This window comes from Podarcis liolepis (genome assembly GCF_965112155.1).
Source record: "Podarcis liolepis genome assembly, chromosome: 1".
NCBI classification, from domain to species: domain Eukaryota; kingdom Metazoa; phylum Chordata; class Lepidosauria; order Squamata; family Lacertidae; genus Podarcis; species Podarcis liolepis.
Window position 1 is genome coordinate 118,260,956 of NC_139554.1, and position 18,958 is coordinate 118,279,913.

Consider the following 18,958-nt stretch of genomic DNA (forward strand, 5'->3'; position numbering starts at 1 on the left):
AGCAGCAGCAAGAGGAACTAAAGCGAGGGGGCTGCTGTTTCTTTTGTGTACAGGGGATCCCTTAAGAAACCGCACAAAGCGGAAATGTGATCTTTCGTGGCGTGGAAGCTGCAGCGAAGAAGGTAAAAGGCATCTTCCTGGAAGCCGCTTCGGGTGCTTATTCTTGCGAACAACTATTTGACTTTTAGAAGGCATCTGAAGTTTTTTCAGGGAGTTTTTTTAAAATGCTTGAAGTTTCATTGTGTTTTTAATATTTGATTGGGAGCAGCCCAGTCAGATGGGCGGCATATGAATGATAAAATTAGTATTCTTATTTTATTTTCCAAAAAACCCCCCAAAACTCGTTGCTGCTGTTGCTCTTTGCACTATCTTCTCGGGAACACGAATACAACGCTGGAAGAGAAGCTCCTTTTCCCTTTGGGACGGTTGCTATCCTGTTCAGGCTTAATTCAGGTGCAGCTTTACTTCCGAGTAAGCGTGCAAGGGGTCTCGATTTTTTTTAAAAAAATATTTTTAAATTAATTTTCAATTGCAATCCAATAATAGCCCCATTATAACAATACCTAATTGTAATACAATTCCTAATGCCAACTGTTCCAGTACCAGGGGGCTCGATTTTGAGCTCTCCCCAATTTTGAGAAATTCCCCAATGATCTCTCATGTCTCACGATTCTTGAAGCACATTAAAAAATATTGGTCCGTGTATACTGAAGGCCTGGGACCTTTTTCTCTCCTGCCTGTTTCTCTCCTTATTAGCATCCAGCCTGAGAGTTTGTGCTCTTTTTAAATTGGCCTAAATAAAAGTTTTACTCTATTGTAGTGTGGGGTTTTGTTTTGTTTTGGTTTTGGTGGGGTGCCACCATTTCACATTATTTTGCTTCTTTGTTCCAACTGTCATAGCGCTGCAGCATTTCCTTCTCTTGGCAGTTCCCCCCCCCCCCAAAAAAAAGAGTGATTTGTTTGGTTTTACAGTCATGTGTTTTCTGTATTTAATCTGTAAGCTTGTTTGATAGCATTGTCGTCGTACCTTGTATGGTGCCTGGAGGACTGTTATATTGTGGTTTATAAACTGAACGGATGAATAAGTGAAAAATTCTAAATGTTGGAAATTGAAAGAAAAGTTGGAAGGCATCTGAAGGCAACCCTGCATAGGGAAGCTTTTAAATGCTGGATGTTTTATAATTTTTTAATATATGTTGGAAGCCACCCAGAGTGGCCAGGACAACCTAGTCAGATGGGCAGGGTATAACTAATAAAGTTGTTGTTGTTTTATCGTGCTTGGTAACACTTTATCTTTTTTTACAAATTTAATCTGTTGACTTGCCGCTGTATTATTTATGTTCTTTCCTAAAACTTTAATAAATACAGGTGGCAGAGGACAAAAACAAATTAAGAAAAACAGGAATTGTGCTCTTGAGCCCAGTGCATGCATGTAACAACCACGTCCGTGTTTAATTCCTATGAATATCTTATTATAAATTTCTCTTCAAGCTTAAACTGTAAACATGAAGAAGTTAAAACTTAAAGAACTAGAGAGCAATCTTCAACAAGTTGATGATTTTGAGAATCCAAAACTTCTGCTTGAGCAATATCCAACAAGACCACATATTGCAGGTGAATCTCAATTTTTTTCCTATTTCTTAACAGTATGGCTAACATACTTAGAGGAGACCTATTGAAAACAAAAGGGTTAAGCTAATAATGACTAACTTAAATTTATTGATTTAAATGGATTTACTGTGACTTGGATGCAACCCTATAAATCTATTCTGCAAACACTAATTCAAGAAAGCAGCCTCATTCTAGAACCTATGGTTGTTGGTGTGGATGATGTATATAGCAATCATGTATATTTAGCATTAAATTTAAGTCATGTGGGCAGCAAAAATTCTCATTAACAAGCTTTAAGTTGTGGATAAAACATGTTTTTCTCCTGGGGCTGTCAAGGAAGTCAAGAGCTTAATTTGTATCCCTGGAGCTTAAGTTGCTAATTGATGGTGAATATTGAATTATGACTGTCTTGTTATGCTGTTGCACTCCTCTGAAAAGCAAGAGTCCATGTTCGAAACTGTTTAGTGGAAGAACACATGCTATCAAGATAATTCCCATATTTTGGGGTCATGGACAAAAACACGTTCTTGTTTGACTTGTTCTGTGCTAATCACTCGCTTGAGCCACCTGGATTTTTTACAGCCTGTCTTGCAAATATATTTACTTTAGTCTTCTTAGCTTGCCTTGCCCACTATAAAGTTGGCTGATTGGCTGGGAGTGTTTGGACTTAATAGGAAACTGTTCAGCTGGTGAAAAGGGGATAGATTAGAGGCCTGCATTTCATTCCAGCCTTACAGTATGGTTTTGTATTTGCCCGGAACCTGTCACCTGTATTTCTTTGTTTTTGTCATCTAGCATGTATGCTTTATACAATTCACAATACTTTTGGTGATATTGAAAACAAGACTGTGGCAGATCTTGGGTGCGGTTGTGGTGTGTTGAGCGTTGGAAGTGCCATGTTGGGAGCAGGGTAGGTCTCTTACAGCAATGTGTACCTTGCTTTCTTATAATGGGTGCTGATACTGGATGTATTTCTGATAAAGGTGTGTAACCAGAAAGCCTTGATGAAGCCAATCAACCTATAAAAGTGCAGTTAGCATCTTGATCTGGACCTATACTAAAGATGTGCAATAGGAAATCCCTAATACAGTGGTACCTTGGTTTACGAACTTAATCCGTTCCAGAAGTCCGTTCTTAAACCAAAACCATTCTTAAACCAAGGCACACTTTCCCTAATGAGGCCTCCCGCCGCTGGTGCCCTTCCACCGTTCGGATTCCATTATTAGACCGAGGTAAAGTTCTCAAACCAAGACACTATTTCCGGTTTTGCGGAGTTTGTAAACCGAATTGTTCTTAAACTAGACTGTTCTTAAACTGAGGTACCACTGTACTGAGTGAGACCATTGGTCCTTCTAGCTCAGTATTGTTTAGAGTGAATTGCAGTGGTTCTCCAGAGTTGCAGACTGGGGACATTTCAGTCCCACCTATTTATGCTGGGGATTGAAACTGGGACCTGCTGAGGAATGGCTTGTATCCATATTGGTTTCAAAACTGCAGGCGTAAATTGGATGTACTGCTGAGTGGAGATGCAGTCTAGCCATGCTTTGTTGCTTTGAATATACCGTGGTACCTTGGCTCTCAAATTTAATCCATTCGACTTCCAAAATGGTTCGAAAACCAAGGCGTGGCTTCCGACTGGCTGCAGGAGCTTCCTGCACTCAATTAGAAGCCGTGTCGGACATTCGGCTTCCGAAAACCTGAACACTCACTTCTGGGTGAGCCGATTTGTTCAGGAGTCAAGCCGTTTGATTACCAAGCTACCACTGTAACGTGTGTCCCTAAATACACTGGCTGCCTTCAAACGCCACACTGAGCCACAGAGTATGGTTCGTTTAACTAGACTGTGCACAAAGCTCATGTCTTTTCCCACTTTGCTCTAGTCAAGTGGGGAAACTAAGACCAATCCTTGGCTTAGTGTTACGTCCGAACCAGCATGGTTTATTTCTGACACATAACACAATTGGGAAACCTTTAGATTGGAATATGGAGAGACGCAAACTACAAGCACTTGCTCAGGAGTAAGACTAAGACAGCTTGTGGTTTATTTAGCCACTTAACTATGGAACGAGCCCCTGTGGCAGAACATAGTTTTTGCATGGTACGATTAAAGAAATCATGACGTATGCTACGTCTGAATGCTGCCATTATTGCACAGCTTAAACCAGGCATGGCCAAACTTGGCCCTCCAGATGTTTTGGGACTGCAACTCCCATCATCCCTAGCTAACAGGACCAGTGGTCAGGGATGATGGGAATTGTAGTCCCAAAACATCTGGAGGGCCAAGTTTGGCCATGCCTGGGTAAACTGTTGCCAGCTTGAAGCCATAGTGCAGCAATGTCCAACTGGTAGACCGCGATTGACAGGTATATTGGCAGAGTGCTCCAGGTCAGTCGCAGAAGTAAAAAAACCTGATAGCCTGGTCTCTCCCGAGCGCTCGCGATGCGCCCCACCTCCGTGTACCTTCGCCACTGCCGCTGTGAAAGCTCTTGTTCCCTGCATTGGTGGCAGCGGGAGAAGCAGGGAGGCTGTGAACCATTGGGTGAGCGGTTTTCTGCAATCCTTCCTTAAAAAAGCTCAGCAACTCTGATCTCTCCCCCTAAAATAAGCTCAACAACAACTCAGCTGACTCCCCCTAAAGAAAGCTCAACAACTATGAACAATGACAATGGGTAAATCTCTGCCAGTTTTAGTATATTGGGAGTAGATTGCAGTCTCTGGAGAGTTGGATGTGCCTGCCATAGAGTAACTCTTCTGTATTGCAAGCTTTCACATGAAGGAATTCACAAAAGTCATTCCTATGAAGAAAACATTTGACACCCTTAGTTTATTGAGGTCTATAAAATGTGCAACCTTACACCCACTTTTGAGTTGCTCAGGTGACTTGAAGATTAGCAACCTAAAGACACATTAGTTAGGTAAGGGGTAATTAGGTAAAGGTAAAGGGACCCCTGACCATTAGGTCCAGTCGTGGCCAACTCTGGGGTTGTGGTGCTCCTCTTGCTTTATTGGCCGAGGGAGCCGGCGTACAGCTTCCGGGTCACGTGGCCAGCATGACTAAGCCACTTCTGGCGAACCAGAGCGGCGCACGGAAATGCCGTTTACCTTCCCGCCAGAGCCGTACCTATTTATCTACTTGCACTTTGATGTGCTTTCGAACTGCTAGGTTGGCAGGAGCAGGGACTGAGCAACGGGAGCTCACCTCGTTGCGGGGATTCGAACCGCCGACCTTCTGATTGGCAAGTGCTAGGCTCTGTGGTTTAACCCACAGCGCCACCCGCGTCCTGGTAAGGGGTAATTACTTGTATGTTTAAATGTCTGAATGAACAGGGTGCATAGCCTTCCTAGAACAAAGTCATGTAGCAACAGGGGAAATTGTCTTTTTATTGTCTTCATCAGTGGTGTGCGGTCATTGGACTGGGGGGACTAGGCTAGTCCCTTAAATGTTTCCCTGGCACCACCTTCCCAATGCCCAGGAAGCTTCTGCCCAGCCTAGGGAGGGAGGTGTGATGCTCTGATGGGTCCAAGAGCCTTCCTGCCACCTCCCCCAAGCCTGCCCAGCTTTTGGAAAGAGGCAAGAGGGCTCCAGCGTCCTCTCAGAGCCCTGGCGTCTCCTCAAAGCCCAGGAAGCATCTGCCTGGCTTAGAGGGGGAGGCACGATGCTCATGTACATGACGTCCCCTCCCCAATCGCTTTTGCAAGCTGGCGCTTCCAGCCCTACAAAAAAAAAGTCACGCCACGCTACTGGTCTGCATCTTGGTAATCATTCATTTATGCATCCAGTCTTCAATACAAATCCGTTATTTCCTTCGACAGAAAAGGCTAGTATTAAGCATTCTTTCAAGTACACATATACCAGGAATAGGGGTGCAGGTGGCGCTGTGGTCTAAACCACTGAGCCTCTTGGGCTTGCTGATCAGAAGGTCAGTGGTTTGAATCCCCGCCACGGGGTAAGCTTCCAGCTCCTGCCAACCCAGCAGTTTGAAAGCACGCCAGTGCAAGTAGATAAATAGGTATCGCTGCAGCGGGAAGGTAAACGGTGTTTCCGTGCGCTCTGGCACTTGTCACCGTCCTCCGTGTGCCAGAAGTGGTTTAGTCATGATGGCCACATGACCCGGAAAACTAACTGTGGACAAACGCCGGCTCCCTTGGCCGGAAGGCGAGATGAGCACCGCAACCCCATAGTTGCCTTTGACTGGACTTAACTGTCCAGGGGTCCTTTACCTTTATCTATACCAGGAATAACACCAACATATTCGTAACTGAAACAAAATAAAAAAAAATCCATCCAGTAGCACCTTAAAGACCAACTGAGTTTGTTATTGGTAAGATCTTTTGTGTGCATGCACACTTCTTCAGATACCACTTCAGATAAGTGTGCATGCACACGAAAGCTAATACCAATAACAAACTTAGTTGGTCTCTAAGGTGCTACTGCAAGGAATTTTTTTATTTTGTTTCGACTACGGCAGACCAGCACGGCTACCTACCTCTAACTAGAAATATTCGTAACTGTAATTGCTGTTTTTCATTTTCCCCTTTTCCAGGTTATGTATAGGATTTGACATAGATGCTGATGCCTTGGAAGTATTTAGCAAGAACGCTGAAGAATTTGAGCTGACAAATATTGATTTGGTCCAGTGCAATGTGTGTTCTTTGTCTGACAGAATGCCAAAAACCTTTGATACAGTCATTATGAATCCTCCCTTTGGAACGAAGCACAATAAAGGTTGGTAATGATGCAGCCGTATTTCCAGTGATAAAGCAACTAGCTTTGCAAACTAAATGTTTTATAATTACACTTCTTGGCAATTTCTTTCAGTACTTACTTTTGGATTGTGTAAGAGTAGCGATTTCTAAAATCTAGTGCCATTTTTTTTAGGCTGCATGTGTGGTGTTAAGGATTTGTCCTCATGCATCTTCTATATATTGGAAGACTCATGTCACCAATCCTGTTTTGCTCTCCTCCCAGGTTGTGCAAACCCAATACCTTCTGTTCTTCAAAAGTGTTCACTTTCTTTCTACATTTAGCACTAGATTTAAGATGGATGCTTGTGATGTTCTGCTTGTTAATATTTCCAAGCATATGCTATTTTATCCAGCATATTGTAGCCATCTAATAGGGGGCATTTAAAAGGGACGCGGGTGGCGCTGTGGGTTAAACCACAGAGCCTAGGACTTGCCGATCAGAAGGTCGGCGGTTTGAATCCCCGGGACGGAGTGAGCTCCCGTTGCTCGGTCCCTGCTCCTGCCCACCTAGCAGTTCGAAAGCACGTCAAAGTGCAAGTAGATAAATAGGTACCACTCCAGCGGGAAGGTAAATGGCGTTTCCGTGCGCTGCTCTGGTTCGCCAGAAGCGGCTTAGTCCTGCTGGCCACATGACCCGCAAGCTGTACGCCGGCTCCCTCGGCCAATAAAGCGAGATGAGCACCACAACCCTAGAGTCGGTCCCGACTGGTCAGGGGTCCCTTTACCTTTATTTAATAGGGGGCAAAACCTTCCCTGTTTTTTTGGGGTGGGTGGGTGGGCGGAGTAAGTCATCTGAAAATGGCAAAAGTTTTACTGAAGTTTAGGCACATCACTTCTGTTGCTTTCCACTCCTCAGTAGGTCTGTCATCTTTTGTGGAAAGAGGCACTAATTTGTTTAAGGTTGTAACTAAAAGCATGATGTTAGACAGGAACAGGTAGCTAAAATATTTACTCTTCTTGGGCAGGGAAACTGAATATTCAAATATACTGTTTAATTAGGCTTTCAATGCTGAAAACCTGGAAGAGACACATTTGGCTTCCAAATTAAACAAAACATTTTTTCCCAAAGTTACCAAGTTTCACTTAATGCTGACGGACAAAGCTTAAAATCAATTTAATGTTTGTCATCGCACCTTTCAAGATTGCTAGCCTGCTACCCGTTTCAGTAAAACAAGTTTTGCTTTGGCTGATTCAATAGGCGATGTGAAACGTAACAACCATCTTTAATTTCCTAGGCATGGATATGGCTTTTCTCAAGACAGCATTGCAGTTGGCAAGGACAGCCGTATATTCCTTGCACAAGACTTCGACCCGACAGGTACATCTCAGTCAAGTTTGTTGTCTTCTTTCCACCTATATTACAGGAACTGAGTGGGTCAGAACTTATGGGAGCTCTAGCGATACAAAGATCACACTTTGGAACATAATTTCACGATCAGCTACATTACAAGTCAGTGTTTAGGATTCTTACCCTTTGGTCACGATGGAAGCAGTCCTATCGCAGCTGTTGTGTCAGTTCAAAAGATCAGGCATGCTTCTGCCGATTGCCGAGGTGACCACTAAACACCTTGCATTTCTTCCATGCTTAGCATATCCAGAAGAAAGCAGATGAATGGAATGTGAAAATGGAAGTTTTAGCAGGTAAGAGCTGACTGTTTAGATCAGCCTTAAAGGCACATGGTTCCCCTTGCTGAAGGTTTGGGCTAGATGGGAGACTGCTGTGAGGAAGAACAACTTGAATTTAATAAAAAAAATGAAATACAGATTATGCCTAATACAGTCAAACCTCGGTTGTTGAACGTAATCTGTTACAAAAACCTGTTCGGCTTCCAAAATGTTTTGACAACCGAGGCGTGGCTTCTGATTGGCTGCAGGAGCTTCCTGCACTCAAGCGGAAGCCGCATCAGATGTTCGGCTTCCGAAAAATGTTTGAAAACCGGATCACTTACCATGGCAAACCAAACTATTTGAATATATAGACCTAGCAATGATGACACAGAAGATCAGGCATCAGAAAAACTCCAAATTTATTAATGATTGGAATAAATTTATTTTATACATGGAAACGAATTTAGGAAGCATTAAAATCACGGTAGGCGTAATATAAAACCAGCGATGTAGAGACACTGCAAAAGATAATAGTGGAATACAGCTCAAACCGTGGTGGGAGGAAGTCAGACTAAAGATATAGTATGCTACATGTATTTTTTTTTGTTTGTATGTACTTGTTGTTCTGTTATGTTTGTGGGTTAGTTTTAATACTTGTTGGAAAATAATAATAAAAAGATTTAATAATGAAAACCGGATCACTTACTTCCGGGTTTTCGGCGTTTGGGAGCCAAAACATTCCAAAACGGAGGCTTTGGGGAACCGAGGTTTGACTGTATTTGGGTTGTCTTATAGTGCCTAAAAAAATGAAACTCAAAAGAGCTGTTTCCAAAGTCACTTTGTAAGAGCTACAACAATGCTGACTTGATTACATACGATATAGGAGCCACTTTTGCTTTTTCCGGTTGAGTTGCCCTGAGAACTTGGCTATTAGGGGAAATAAGTATGGTTAAATAAGAGCAGACAATTTAAAAAATCTTTTAAATTGCATTTTAGAAGTAGATCAGGTGATTTACTGCTTGTCCGATAATGTAGCCCCCCCAATCCAAACCTTAGACAAATAATGTCCCTGACCTCCAATATCCATTTTATTTTAATTTATACCCTGCCTTATCTCCTGCTGTTTCTGGACTACAACTCCCATCATCCCTCGCTAGCAAGACCAGTGGTCAGGCATGATGGGAATTGTAGTCCAAAAACAGCTGGAGACCCACCGTCTGGGAAACACTAGGATGGATTCTTCTAAGACAGATTACAAACATCATAATGCTTTTTAAAAAAAAAATGCCGCATGCGTAACAAGCCTGCAACAACCTTCCTCGAGGGCAGCAGATGGTAGATGGTCCTCCTTTGTGGCGAGTGCATTTTTCATCTAGTTCAGGCTTTGTCGCCTTCACCTGCCTTGCCTCCCTCTCCCAGAATCCTTATACAGCATCTGATGGCCCTGGAAAAATAGGCTGTGTATCTAAAATGCATTTAGTTCATGGAAACTTGTGTTTTCTTCCCGATTCCAGTTAACCTGCTTTCGCATCATTATTCCCTAATGCTTTTGCCGTTTACACCCAGAGACATAATTGCCTGATACCATCCATTACAGCTTAATGTGTTTACTCATTTTGTTTTCAGAACTGAGATACGACCTACCAGCCTCGTTCAAGTTTCACAAGAAGAAATCGGCAAGTATTAAATCACTCTTGAGCCAGAGTGAATATAGGAACTTGGTAGTTTTAACTGAAGCATGGGCTTAGGACCACGTATGAAAACCTTTTAGGCAAGGAGCTCTGTGTATTCTGTGACTGAACTGTTCAGCCACTAAAGGTGGATCCAGGAACAGAAATCAGGATCCCGAGAATCAACTCTGTGTTGACCTATTTTGAACATTATGTATACAGTGGTACCTTGGTTCTCAAACACCCAAAACCCGGAAGTAAGTGTTCTGGTTTCCGAACAATTGTTTTTGCTATTTATTTTGCGTTTTTGAGGCTTTCTCGGTTAATCTGTTTTTGTGACTGTGTGGAACCCCAGTTCAGCTGCTGATTGATTGTGACACTGCGGAAATGGATAAAAGCCCCCAATCCAAACAATTTTTATCATCTACAATACTGTCTTATTTATTTTATAGTACAGTACATTGATTATTGCTTTCATTTTAAAGATCAGTGGTCTTGTTAGATAGTAAAATTCATGTTAATTGCTGTTTTAGGGGTTGTTTTTAAAAGTCTGGAATGGATTAATCCGTTTTGCATTACCTTCTATGGGAAAGCGTGCCTTGGTTTTGGAACGCTTTGGTTTTGGAACAGACTAAGTTTGAGAACCAAAGTACCACTGTACAGGTACACATCCCCCTAAACAAACTGGTGGTGATACAAGCAGGTGGTACAACCTAAGTGTTGGCCAGCAGAGATCCAAGTAAACATTACACTAAGCCTCTGTTTACTAACAGAGCATGAAGTCATCTGTGTCCTGCTGGTCCACATTATAGATTACACCATATTGATTTTTCACACGCAAGTGCTGTTGCTAGAAAGCACCATATTCAAGTAGAAACAAAAATATACAAGGTGGATACACCCACCTAGTTTCTCACAGGCAACCCACCCCCAATCTTTCTCACATATACAGTGGTACCTCAGGTTACATACACTTCAGGTTACAGACTCCACTAACCCAGAAATACTACCTCGGGTTAAGAACTTAGCTTCAGGATGAGAACAGAAATTGTGCTGTGGTGGCGCGGCGGCAGCAGGAGGCCCCATTAGCTAGAGTGGTGTTTCAGGTTAAGAACGGACCTCCTGAACGAATTAAGTACTTAACCCGAGGTACCACTGTACAGGGTTATCCCCACTCAGTTTTATTTTAAAGGCCCTCTGCAGTACTAAGCAACTCCCTGCTGGCAGGCAAGCAATAACTGAGCAAGCAAGGTTGCTCCTTCTCTCCCCCCCATTTTGGGGGGGGGGGGAGAGGCCATCTAAAGGGCTCCATGTGGCTGGTGGGGAGAAAAATGGCAGTTTCCTCTTCCTTGACCCTCCCCATCTAAAAAAAAAAAAAAAATCCCATGTGGCAAAGCAAGAAAAAGCAACTTAAACGACAGGTGCCCCGATTGCTTGAGGGATGCCAATAAAGGCTTTTACAGGCACCAGGTTGATTACACACACGACCCAACTCCCAGTGTTGTGGTAAACAGAAAAAGCAAATTCGAAGGCAGCTATTTAACGAAAGCATTGGCAAGCAGTTCAGAATCGAATCACTCAAGTCGGGTAACTGTACACATTTTGCTTTATTTAAGCCCACCTTTCCCATCAAACTCAAGACGGTGGTACACTTGTTGTTCCACTTCTGAAACCTAATGCAATATAATTCATTGAATTCCAACACTGAAGCACGTTAAGTTTATTTGGTATCTACTAAATACAACTTTTGTACATAGTTTTGAATGAAGGTGGTTCAGTTTTCTTGAGCCTTTCCCCTTTGGCCCAGGGGTTACGGAGGTGGTGGCCAGGGGCAGAGATTTCCCTGCAGAAGCCTTTCCCGATACCCACGGCTGCCCTGCCTTTCCCCAATGCTGAAATTAGGCTCGAAAAGAGCATTCAGTTGTAGCTAATAGAAAAGGTTGCCGTAATTAGTGTGTGTGTGGCCTACAAAAAGAGTTGGCAACTCCTGGGTGCGTTGTATAACAAACAATTTACGCTTTTATCCAGGCCACAGTCCCTGCCCCCAATCCTCCAGAGCATATTTGGGGGGGGGGAATGCAGGGGGGTTGTAAGGGGAGAATAGAGGAAAGGGAAGTCCCATTTATGTTAAGAGGGACAACACAGTTCGATTTCACTCCAATAGCTATTATAAAAAGGTATGTTTTTTAAAAAGAAAAAATCCCAAAGAAATAACGTGAAATGTAACTCTTCTATCCCCTTTTTGCAGGTGGACATCGAAGTCGATTTTATTAGATTCTCTTGCAGAAAACAGGATGAACGGAGGAATGATTGAAAACAAATCATTTGTTTCTTTAAAGCAAAACCCTCAATGCTTTTTGGGAGGACTATTCTGCATCCCCAGCTCCATTTTCTGTCTTTAGCTGTTTGCGGGCAGGCTCTTCCTTCTCAGCCTCTTCCAGTGGTCTTTTCTTCGGACTCGCCGCCCCTAAAAACGTCCAAGAGTTAACTCAGTATTTGATCTATAAAACAGCCAGATCCATACCTCTGCCAATAAAGCAAGTATTACTGAAACTTTTTGTACAACCGTCCTTGGTGCCTCTCTCAGAACACCAAATGCTTACGCTACGTATTTGGATGGAAGAATATCGAGGAATGCTTGTGACCCTCAGACAGCCATTCTCTCCTTGGACCTGAAGCTGTTCGAGGTGAAACAGATTCAGCTGTAAAGTGACTATTTTGAAGTAACAGAGGCCTCCGAGCCTATTTTGACTGATCAGCCATTTCCCCCCAGCAGCAACAAGCTGGATGGTAAACACAGCCCAGTGTGCTGGGAATGTATTTTGGCGTTGAGCTATGAGTTGCCAACCAATCTTACTGGCCTTCTGGCTTTTTCGTGGAGATTAACACTGCCTTTTTATTACTTGCCCTGCCAAGGCTCCTTGAAAGATCAGGTTGACTGGAGCCTCTGTTGCACAGCACTATTTTTGCCTGTTCCGGGTAAAGCATTCTGCAAAGACATTCAACCTAAAGTATGTGAGACTTGAGTTGCTGAGGCTTATTCCTTACCTAGCCCTTTTATTCTGCAGTGGGAAGCTGCATTTGATACCAGGAAAAACCCCAGCCAGTATTAAGAGTATGTGACACTAAACCCAATGCATGCATTCAGAATCTTGTTCTAATAAAGGAAACCGCTCACCTGTTGCGCTTTCGTCTTCCCCCTCTTCTTCATCGTCACTCTCAAACTTCGTTTTCTTGCCTTGGAATTTCACTTTCCTGTCCTGCGCACCTTGAGGTCCCTTGCCACCTTTTCCTTTACCTTTGCGGCCTGTTAGGCAAGAATAGGCACCTCTTAGGCCGCTTAATATTCAGCTTTAGGGGCTTCACACAACGCATCTCAAGAGGATAAGAAAACTGCAACCTCAACTATCTAAGCCAAATGTTGACAGGCAGCGGTTTTCCACTTTTGCTCTGCCCTGAACTTGAACCCTGCAGTGGCGTAGCGTGGGTTGTCAGCACCCGGGGCAAGGCAAGTAATTTGCGCCCCCTAACCTGTGGATTTGCGCCCCCTAACCCCCAGATGTTGCGCCCGGTGCGGCCGGCCCCCCTGCACCCCCCACGCTACGCCACTGGAACCCTGGACCCTTCTGCAAAGCATATTCATGTGCAATGCCCCCCTAGCATTTTGCCGGTATGTGTGGGTGAGCCTTCATAGATCAAACCCCGCCGGCAGAACTCGTGCATCCCCTCTCGGTGCTGAGAGTTAGTCTGCCCATCCAACCACGAGCAGTGAGGTGTGCGAATCAGTTGCAGAATTCGGATTACATCCCCAGCGCGCTCTCACTGCCCCAGCATGATCTTATTTCATAGGCTTTCCCCTCTGCTGCACAGTCCAGTTCACCACCAGTTTTGCTGCCCCCTCCAAAGCCCCGCCCCCCACTGCTGCTCTTCCAGCAAATCGGGACCACAAGAGTCACCTAGCCCAACCCCTTGCGATCCAGGTATGCTTTGCCTAACACGAAGCTCAAACACACAACCCTGAGATCAAGAGAGTCATGCTCTGCCAACTGAGCTATTCCGGCATTGGCCTAGGCCTCATGTCTGGCTTGCAGGTTTCCCAAGGGCAAATGGTCCACCGCTGCATTAAACCATTTCTGGACAAGATAGCTCCCTGGTCTGATCCAGCCAGACTCATCTTTGTGTCCTTATATGGCTTCTGTGGGTTCAGGAAGGTTTCCGCTGCAGATCCCAAGACTGGGACCCTACTTGAGAAGAGCAGCCCGCTGCTTTGCTCAACACCGCTATCCACATAATAAGGCTTCCAAGAAGGTAAGCTAAATGAAAGAAGACTAAAAAATCAAGGCAAAACGTCACCTTTTCCTTTCTTTTTGTTCAACAGTTCTTGCTGCCCCTCCATGATTTTCTTGAGCGCTTCTCTCGCCATGTCTCCTTCCAACACGTCCCACGTCACCTCTCTGCCTCGCAGCTGCAGGCTCCCGTCATTTGCCGCCTGGGCTTTATCCAGCGCTTCTTTGGCGCTGCTCTTGAACAGGATGATTCCCTGTGTGCAGAAACGCAAGTTTGTCATCTCAATACGCAACCGTTCGCTCAGACATTTTATTTCTACGGCTTCCCTGCAGTCAGAAGAGACGGCCAAAGTGGCGATTCGATAGCTAAAATTTGCCACCGAGTCGTAACGGATGCAGCGGTAAGGACCACGCAGGCCAAGCACTCCCACGAGGCCTCGGCCTAAACTAGGTTTGTTGGAACAGTTTACAGTAGAACCTCAGGTTGCGGATATAATCCGTGATGGAGGCACGTCTGCAACCCGCAGCATTCACATCCTGAAGCGCTGCATCTGCGCAGGTGCGATTTGGCGCTTCTGCACATGTGCGAGCGGTGAAACCCGAAAGTAACCTATTCCGGTACTTCCAGGTTTCTCGTGGTCCACAACCCAAAAACACGTAACCTGAAGTGGCTGTAACATGAGGTGTGACTGTATTTGACACCAGTTGCCCAGGAACATAACTGATCACTCCTCTGAACCCTCTCAAGGCAGCCCACTGTTAAGTACAGTGGTACCTCAGGTTACATACGCTTCAGGTTACAGACTCTGCTAACCCAGAAATATTATCTCAGCTTAAGAACTTTGCTTCAGGATGAGAACAGAAATTGTGCTCCGGCGGCGCGGCAGCAGCAGGAGGCCCCATTAGTTAAAGTGGTGCTTCAGGTTAAGAACAGTTTCAGGTTAAGTACGGAACTCCAGAACGAATTAAGTACTTAACCCAAGTTACCACTGTATTCCTATTTCGTTTTTAGCACTGCGGCAGCATAGCTGGCATGTCATGCACTTCTTCAGAAAAGCACCAAATTCACACCACATGCAGACTCATCTATCACGATAGATCACAGATATCGGGGCATGTGGTGGCATATAACAGGTGTGTGCACGTAGTAGCCGACGTAAGAATGGTTCTACTGGGGTGTGGCATGAACACAGTGCACAGATACAAGACGATAGCTCTTTTAAAAAGGTCAAAGCCTTGAACAACCGTACAAATAAATGCTGACATCGTATAGGTGTGCACAAACACAAGCGGTATTTGGTCTGTATTGGCCACATGTAATACAACTCGGACAGAGGTTAAGTGGTATTAGGTGCTTATATAATTATTACATTACAGTTTTACTCTGTTTTATATTGTGCTCCTCAGTGTCTCCAAATCTGAAAGTCATTATGCACTTGGCGTAAAACTGGTGCTTTTATGAAAAGGCATGTGTTGATTATTGTGAAAAATTTAGATAAGCCACTACAGTGGTGCCTCGGGTTACAAACACTTCAAGTTACAAACTCTGCTAACATGTAAGTAGTACCTCGGGTTAAGAACTTTACCTCAGGATGAGAACTGAAATCGCGCGCTGGCAGTGCAGCAGGCCCCATTAGCTAAAGTGGTATCTCAGGTTAAGAATGGTTTCAGGTTAAGAACGGACCTCTGGAACGAATTAAGTACATAACCAGAGGTATGACTCCCAGAACAGTTAAAAAACCAAGGTGTGGCTTCCAATCAGCTGCAGAAGCGCCAGACATTTGGCTTCTGAAAATCCTTCAAAAACCGGAACAATCACTTCTGGTTTTCAATTCTTTGGGAGCCAGAACTTTTGAGTTCAAAGGCCCTGGGCTTCCAAGGTACGACTGTACTGGCATTAGTTGCTGTTCTTTTCATTTGAGGCCTAAGCCAGACAGGACAACCTTAAGATCCGAAGAACAGTGGCTCGGTGCCGGAGCATCGATTTTGCCCACAGAAGGTCCCAGGTTTAATCCCTGCCATCTCCAGCTAGGGCCGGGAGAAATTTCTGTCTGAAATCCCAGATAACTGCTACCGGTCAATAGAGACAATACTGCTTTCTATGTTCCTAAAGCAGCACATGAGTCACTGCCCACAACTCTGCCCTTTAACTATTCTCTTTCCCAGGAGAAGATGCTATAGTGGACTACAGAGGGGAATCAACCAGTTCCTGTAGCTTGTGAGCATAAAACAGTCCTTCCAAAGCTAGCTGTGGCTCCTTCAGCTAGTAGCTGCCAGAGTTTCCTGGGGTGTTTTATACTAGCTCTGGTTCCTAGGACATCGCTCGTGTGGCAAATCCATGGGAGGTATTACTCAAGAGTTGAACCATTGAAATTTATGGACCTAACTTTGTCACGCTCATTAATTTCAATGGGTGTACTGAGTAAATCTTAGTTGAAATACCACCCAATTTGTTTAAGGGAGGGATGGGAAAAGCAGACACCCTTTAGGTGCTGTTCAGACTACAACCTCCATCACTTGTGACCACCAGCTGGGGCTGGCGGGAGTGCAGAACATTTTAAGGCAGGCCGCAGGTCTCCTAGGGTTGAGACCCGTTGTTAATTATTCACCACAATGCAAAGTTTTACCTCTACCTATTAATTTGCTGCTTAGAAGAATAAAGCGAAGCAATCACAGCATTCTGTCTAGCAAGCAAGAATGAAATTTATGCTCCCTGTTTTTACGAGTGCGCCTTGGATAGGAGGAATCAAATGTTTCTGCCAAGTTTTCCATTCTGATTTTCAGTAATAGATTGTATATACCAGGGATGTCCAACCGATCGACTGCGATCTACTGGTCGATCCCTGGGAGGTTAAGGTCGACTGCAGTTGATTGCTGGCTTGTTTTCCTTTGCTGGGGGAAAAAAGCACCTGGCCTCGCTCCCTCTTCCATTTGCGCATGATCGCTAGAACGGAAGACGGAGTTTTTGCTGTGAGGCTGATTGTTTACTGAGCAATCTTTTGGTGAGCGACTTTTTCCTTTCTTCCCGAAAGAAAGCTCAACGTTTTTTTACCTCCCCCTCTTAAAAAAAGCTCCACAACTTTGTCTTTCCTCCCTAACAAAAGCTCCACAACTTTGACCTGAAACCCACCCACCCCCTGCAAAAGGGGCAGATCACTGCCAGATTTTTATTCTGTGAGTAGATCGCAGTCTCTGGGGAGTTGGACGTCCCTGGTCTATACGTTTCGAAGAAAACCACTGTCGTATCGGGCAGCGAGCACAGCAAAACCTGAAAACATCGCCCCATTTTGTTGTTAACATTTCGCCAGATGCAGCAATGCCCCGGGGTCTGACCTCTTTGGCACCTCTGACAAAGTCTATCCATTTAATTTCGCCATGGCCAGAGAAAAGGGCATGGAGGTCTTCTCGGCAAGTCTGATCTTCCAGGTCTCCAAAGAACTTCAGCAAGCAGCCTTGCTTCTCCTCCAGAGATTTCTTTCATTTACAAAAGGGGAGGGAAAAGATTCCATTAGACAGGACAGACATTTATACCCCAGCAGGATTGAATAAGACTTCAAGCAAGAGATGGGTTTTAAAGCTTCCCAGCACTTGGGCAATGAGATGTACACAAACTTGGAACGTTCCAAGGTGTGTGGGGGGGGGGGGTCAAGCTTGTAGATAGACTATTAGCGAGTTCCCAAGTTCCTGGCTGTTAAAATAGCCCCATTTAGAGATTCTCATGCTACCATAATCACATGGAGGAAGGGTGGGGGGGCATACCACTGTACCTCCACACTCCTCAGCTGGCTCCAAGGCCCTGCACCCCCCCACCGCCATCCACACTTTGGGAGGACCCATTCCCCAACCAACACAGCTCCACCCCCTTCTACCGTGTGATTATGATGTCATGAAAGAGAACGCCTGAATTGGGACAGTCCTTCAGTGCTGTTGGCTGCATAGTGCTGCTGGTGGCTCGTAATAGCAATCGCATTTTGACTTGCATGATTCCAGCTATGTGCTGCTTTATTCTGAGATTCAGTTTCCCAAGCATGCTCCAGCGATCTAACCTCGGTTAAGACCAGAGTACCCTGGATCACACCTTCCTGCAGTGGAACCAACACAAAACCAATACGCTCAAAGTCTTGCAACTGCAACTTCAAGAATGTGAATTTATTTGGCACTGCTCATCTCCCTCCCCCAACCCATGTACACAAAAGTACCCATGATCACATTAAATCTGGAATGGGGAGGGGGGTGCACTGCTTCTTCCAGGAAAGCTACTTTAGCACAGGACACTGGTATGAGGAGGAGTATTACACTCAAGTCTGAATGGAGCGTAATTGAAATTTGTAAGATTCTGGAACACAGAAACAAAGTAAATCACTAAACCATCAATTCTAGCACATGAAGGGCCACCTAAATTGTATAATTTGGCATCTCAATGATTGGTATTATTCATTGTATTATAATTTGGCATTGTTATAATGAGGCTATTATTGGTTTACAATTGAAAATAAAAGGGGGTATTACAATCCCAGATGCACTTTGGCAATTGAGTTTCAAGTCTCCGAAAGAGTATTTTGGAAAAAGCTTGAAACCAAACAGGTAAATTGTTGCCTTTAGCCTTATCCACACAACTCTTACGAACCTCAATTTTCTCCCATCTGGGTCAGAACAGCCTTTTCCACTGTTTGGCCTAAATGTAGCCTTGGCTAATTAAGTTTGTGACTAGCATGAAAATGCTGACTAGCTTTTTAAATAATAAAAAAAAAAACGCTTCTACCAAGTGGACTGGAAGAGAAGGCCCTTTCTCCTCCAGCCAGCCCCTTTGTCGGAATGAAATTCCAGGTGATTTTTGTCTACCCCGCAAGGTGTTAAATACAAGGCCGACCTAATGACATAAAAAGGAGCAGAACTGCTTTCTAGGTCTCCTGTATCTCCAGCAGCACTAGGCAAAGAGCCCTTATGAATGAGGCACTCTGGATTTAATTTCTAGAAGAATCAGAATTGTTGAGTTGGAAGGGACCCTGAGGATCATCTAGTCCAACCCTCTGCAAT

The 18,958-nt window shown here is 44.5% G+C and overlaps 2 protein-coding genes across 2 annotated transcripts in view; one reads left to right on the top strand and one right to left on the bottom strand.

Moving 5' to 3' along the window:
- METTL5 (methyltransferase 5, N6-adenosine) lies at nucleotides 1-12,817 on the top strand. The gene is made up of 8 exons (XM_083470551.1): nucleotides 1-122; nucleotides 1,492-1,614; nucleotides 2,407-2,521; nucleotides 6,156-6,337; nucleotides 7,593-7,675; nucleotides 7,947-7,998; nucleotides 9,592-9,641; nucleotides 11,884-12,817. Exons 2-8 carry the CDS (start codon nucleotides 1,506-1,508, stop codon nucleotides 11,947-11,949), a joined length of 657 nt encoding a protein of 218 aa, XP_083326677.1. The 5' UTR covers nucleotides 1-122; nucleotides 1,492-1,505; the 3' UTR covers nucleotides 11,950-12,817.
- The window catches only part of SSB (small RNA binding exonuclease protection factor La), a 20,569-nt gene continuing 12,834 nt past the window's right edge, over nucleotides 11,224-18,958 (bottom strand). The window contains exons 9-12 of the mRNA XM_083468902.1: nucleotides 17,255-17,395; nucleotides 13,989-14,175; nucleotides 12,814-12,942; nucleotides 11,224-12,102 (exon numbers count right to left, since the gene is read on the bottom strand). Of these exons, the coding sequence (XP_083325028.1) occupies nucleotides 12,002-12,102; nucleotides 12,814-12,942; nucleotides 13,989-14,175; nucleotides 17,255-17,395 (558 nt within the window). The 3' untranslated portion in view covers nucleotides 11,224-12,001. The remainder of the gene's footprint in view (nucleotides 12,103-12,813; nucleotides 12,943-13,988; nucleotides 14,176-17,254; nucleotides 17,396-18,958) is intronic.